The 4,169-nt window shown below is 40.3% G+C and overlaps 1 protein-coding gene across 1 annotated transcript in view; it reads right to left on the reverse strand.

The window, feature by feature from the left end:
* The window catches only part of LOC119267592 (serine/threonine-protein kinase RIO1-like), a 6,021-nt gene extending 2,735 nt beyond the window's left edge, over positions 1–3,286 (reverse strand). The window contains exons 1-6 of the mRNA XM_037549007.1: positions 3,160–3,286; positions 2,072–2,473; positions 1,538–1,666; positions 727–819; positions 387–466; positions 109–222 (exon numbers count right to left, since the gene is read on the reverse strand). Coding sequence (XP_037404904.1) covers positions 109–222; positions 387–466; positions 727–819; positions 1,538–1,666; positions 2,072–2,461 — 806 coding nt within the window. The 5' untranslated portion in view covers positions 2,462–2,473; positions 3,160–3,286. The remainder of the gene's footprint in view (positions 1–108; positions 223–386; positions 467–726; positions 820–1,537; positions 1,667–2,071; positions 2,474–3,159) is intronic.
* Positions 3,287–4,169: the final 883 nt, after the last annotated feature.

Here is a 4,169-nt window from a genome sequence, read left to right on the forward strand (position 1 = left end):
GAAAAAAATTAAACCCGATTCAACAACAAAATGCCATTGAGAAACATCTTGCCAAATTACTGGAATGAAAATCAAGAATAAAGCACGCTTAATGAGAATATTTCATACCGTAAAAGATTTCGCATTTCCTTTTCAGCCCAAGTCTTCACCATTTTCCGAGGATTATGCTTGCAGTAACCATGTCTAAAACGATAATCTCCTTGAACGTATCGATCTCTATCCCTGCAACAAGGAAGTGTGTACTTTGTTCAGACGGGAACCTTTTTGAACCAAAACAATTTAGAAGTGGTGAAAGGATACAACAAAATGGCCATAAACAGCATTCTGACGTAGCTTTGAGTATCCAGTTATTATAAGACAAAGCAAGTATAACATCCATATCTTACTTAAAAACAAGCACTGAAGTTTTATAGACTTTGATTGCTAACTCACTGCCATCTGTCTTTGTTGCATGATATACATTTGCCTACAAAGGAAAGAAAAACAAATCAACTGCCACAGTTAATATTGAGTGTGTTATTCTAATTATAGATTTCTAGAATGATGAATACAAAATGCAACTTGTAGTATGGGATGCCTTTTCTATGTTCCTCTGTCAACAGCTAAAGTAGTGCCATGCTCCACATACTTTTCTCATAATATTATTTTTAAATCCGCAGGTGCAATGAAATTGGCAAGTAGCAGATGCCTTGTAGCTACGATGTGGCACTGCAAATTGAAGGTTACCTCTTTTCCGGTAGAAATGCAACCATTTATGTTATTAAAAACACCACGGTTTAACATTTTGAACAAAACCATGCGGGTTCTTGGGTCAATAGCCTGCATATAAATAAAAAATCGAATGTTCAGAAAAAGTACTTCAGTAAAACATCATTCATTACATAGACTAGAGATAAAGCATGTTTTTGTCTTTCCAGTTAATCAAAATTCATAATTTTATCTGGATGGACGAATGAGCAAGTATGCCCTGCCTATAAGAACTGAAAATATCATGCGATCATCAGATCAAGTAATCAAATCACATGTGCAATAGATTGCATTCTTTTGAGGGCCCACAATGACAAGAAATATTAATTAAACAAATTGCATAAGAGGAAAAAGAAATAGGTCAGATCCCCCCCAACCCCACCCGCGCTTATCAGCATTGAAGCAATGGTACCTAATTAGACAGGAGAACTCATAAACAGAAATGGAGTAGGCACCAAAAAGAGGAATGCTCAAACTTCAAACTAACAAATTTCTGCTTCACGAACTTACACAACCGGCAATAGAAAATGAAGCGGAACTCAAGTCTTCAATAAGAATTCTTATTCATGTACATCAAACCAAACGTTTTCTAAGTAGTAAATAAACTTTGATTTACTGCATACTTGATGAGGGGAGAAACTTTTAAAACAGACAGCCACTTGACAGAAAGCAAATTAAGGTGAAAGGCTAAAGGAAGATTCTTATTGCTAAAGGAATATGAAAGTGCATGGATTCAACTTCCAAGCAGGGAATGAAATAAGCATCACCAAACAGCAAAAAATGTACAAACCTGTTCAACTGTAGCACGATCTGCCTTCCCAGTGTTCCTTGTTTTCCCAATTGCAGTATCTCTTATGCTGTCCCTGATTGCAGTCGTCACGGAATTTGACATCCCCACGTTCATTCTACCTTCCCACTCCTGAGTGGTTCAAAACTCACGACATCAAATAATAAGCAAAAAAGGTACAACACCCAGATGAATAAAGCATCACCAGTGTTTCGTTCAGATAAAAATATCCATATGGTAAGGCACCAGTGTTACATAAAAATCAATACTGCAACAGACATCAAAACTTGAGCCTAATTATTTCAGTTAGTGGTTTGCAGAGTGACATTTGAAACTTGGAAATTCCCTAGCTGATAGTACTAGGCCTAGCTCCAATATGAAGTGCACCCGTTCTCTTCAGTAATTTTATAGGTAACCAACTTTAATCAAAAGATAGTGAACCATTGAACCCTAGTCCTTGATAGCATACACCCAATAAATGTTACAGAACAAGCCGATCAGTATACTGATCCAAGGTGAGGAGTTGAAACCGCATACCTCCAACGGAGCGGCGCGGACATGCGAGGCAAGCTTCTGTGTGCGGTTGGAGAGTGGCTGGAGTGTGCGCGCGAGCATGCCGCCGTGCGCATTCGGCCTCCGTGCCGCAGCTGCGCTTCCGGCTGCCGAGAATGTTGAGGAAAGACGCGTCGAACCATCCGGTCCCTCCGCGGCGTCGAGCCAGTCTAGGGCTTCACCCACGTCATGGTAGGACCAATACTCCTCATCATCATCGTCGTCCTCGTCCTCCTCCGCCTCCGCAGGCTCCTCGGATGCTGCTGCTGGTTTCTCTTCGGCATCCGCAAAGCGCCCATCCAACTCACCCTGCTGCAGAGCGAAGGTTTGTTGGTCGTGCAACGCTGAGGCGGCTGTGGCGACGGCGGTGGCCATGGTTGTGCGGTTCTGCGGGAACAGGGAAACGTATGAAGCATCAATACAGGGATGGGGACACCGCGATACGAGATACGCCAATTTCTAGAAACAGCAATACAGCGAGTATATGTAAAATAATTAATAAAATGTCTGCAACCAAATGCTGGGAGCCTCTTTTCAAGTCCTTACATATTCCTCCTTTGGTTTGTAGGATTTTTGTAGGAATTCTATAGGATAGGATTTGCAAAGGAAAAATTCCTTTGAAGCCCTTTGGTTTGTAGGAATGCATTCCTATTTCCATGTAGGACAGGAATCAATCCTTCACGTTTTGGAGGAAAAAAAACATTAGCCTGGACTCAATGGAAAAAATCCTATCCTATGCATCAAATGACATCTCTTTCTCTATAGGAATTGACATGCATGTCATCTCACTTCCTATGATTTTCCTATTCTTATAAAATTCCTATCCTATGAACCAAAGAAGTCCCAGCCATTCCAAAGTCTACTAGTATGATTGCACCTTTGATGTCCCTACATGTTGTGTAGCGGTCCAGCACTAGCTCCCAGCAGCAAAGCCGCAACCAGCTCACACGCACGCAGTCAGCAAGCACACGCAGCAGCAAGCAAAGCTCCCAGCGGCGAGCGCACCGGAGGAGCACGACATGCAGGAGGCAACAGCGCGGTATGACCGGAGGAGAGCAAGATTAAGAAGTTACCTTGCTGGCGATGGGCGGCGGAGGCGCCTACAGGCGGCGGCGGCGGCGCGCTCGTGCGGGCGCTCGATACAACCTTGTGTCCTGTTCTGTTAGAAAAGAAAAACTGAACTGGCAATTAGGGTTAGCAGGTGGGCTTCTACTGAACTCGATTCCCGGAGGGCGCGACTATGTCTCGCTTATAAGTAGCAGGTTGTAGCGCAGCCTCGCGTCAAGCAGCCTAGCGCAGACCACAGTCCTTCAGCACTTTTTCTTCTTCTGTCCTTTTCACATTCTTCCAATCTTTTGTTAGTTTTGCCTATATTTCGAAATATACAAAGTATATCTATTTTTTAACACACTATAGATGCGACGCTAATGCATACACTCATCCTTGTGAACACACACATACCCTACCCCTATGAACATCTCTGAAAGACTGAGTCGACACATCATCTTAAAATTGATGAAGTCGCCACAGAGACCTTTTTAGTCGATGAAAATGTCTTCTCACACTGAACGCACATCGCCAGAAGGCCTGAAATAAATTCAGAAAATATGAGCATCAATATCAAGTCTAGAATTTGAACCCTGGTGAGCTGACAATATCACTGTCTCCTAACAATCCAACCACTGATTGATTTGCCTAAATATATCTATCATAAAAACCACTTATAAACAAAAATGAAAATGTTAATCGTGCATTTGAAAAATACTAAATGGTTATAGAAAAAATATGTTTATTGTATACAAAAAATATATAATGTGTATGAAAAAGGACATTAAAACATATATGTAAACATGTTAATAATGTATTTTATAAATATTAAACATGTATATAAAATAGGGTCCTGATGTATGCTAAAAATGTACAATGTGTTTGGAAAAGGTTGACATAAAAAATATGTTTTGAATTTTTTTAATCATGTATTTATAAAATATTAAACCTGAATTTGAAAAATATTCATGATTTATAACAAAAAATGAACAATTTGTATGAAAAAAATATACATAAAAAAATATATGTTTTCGGA

Source organism: Triticum dicoccoides, chromosome 3A (genome assembly GCF_002162155.2).
Source record: "Triticum dicoccoides isolate Atlit2015 ecotype Zavitan chromosome 3A, WEW_v2.0, whole genome shotgun sequence".
NCBI lineage: Eukaryota > Viridiplantae > Streptophyta > Magnoliopsida > Poales > Poaceae > Triticum > Triticum dicoccoides.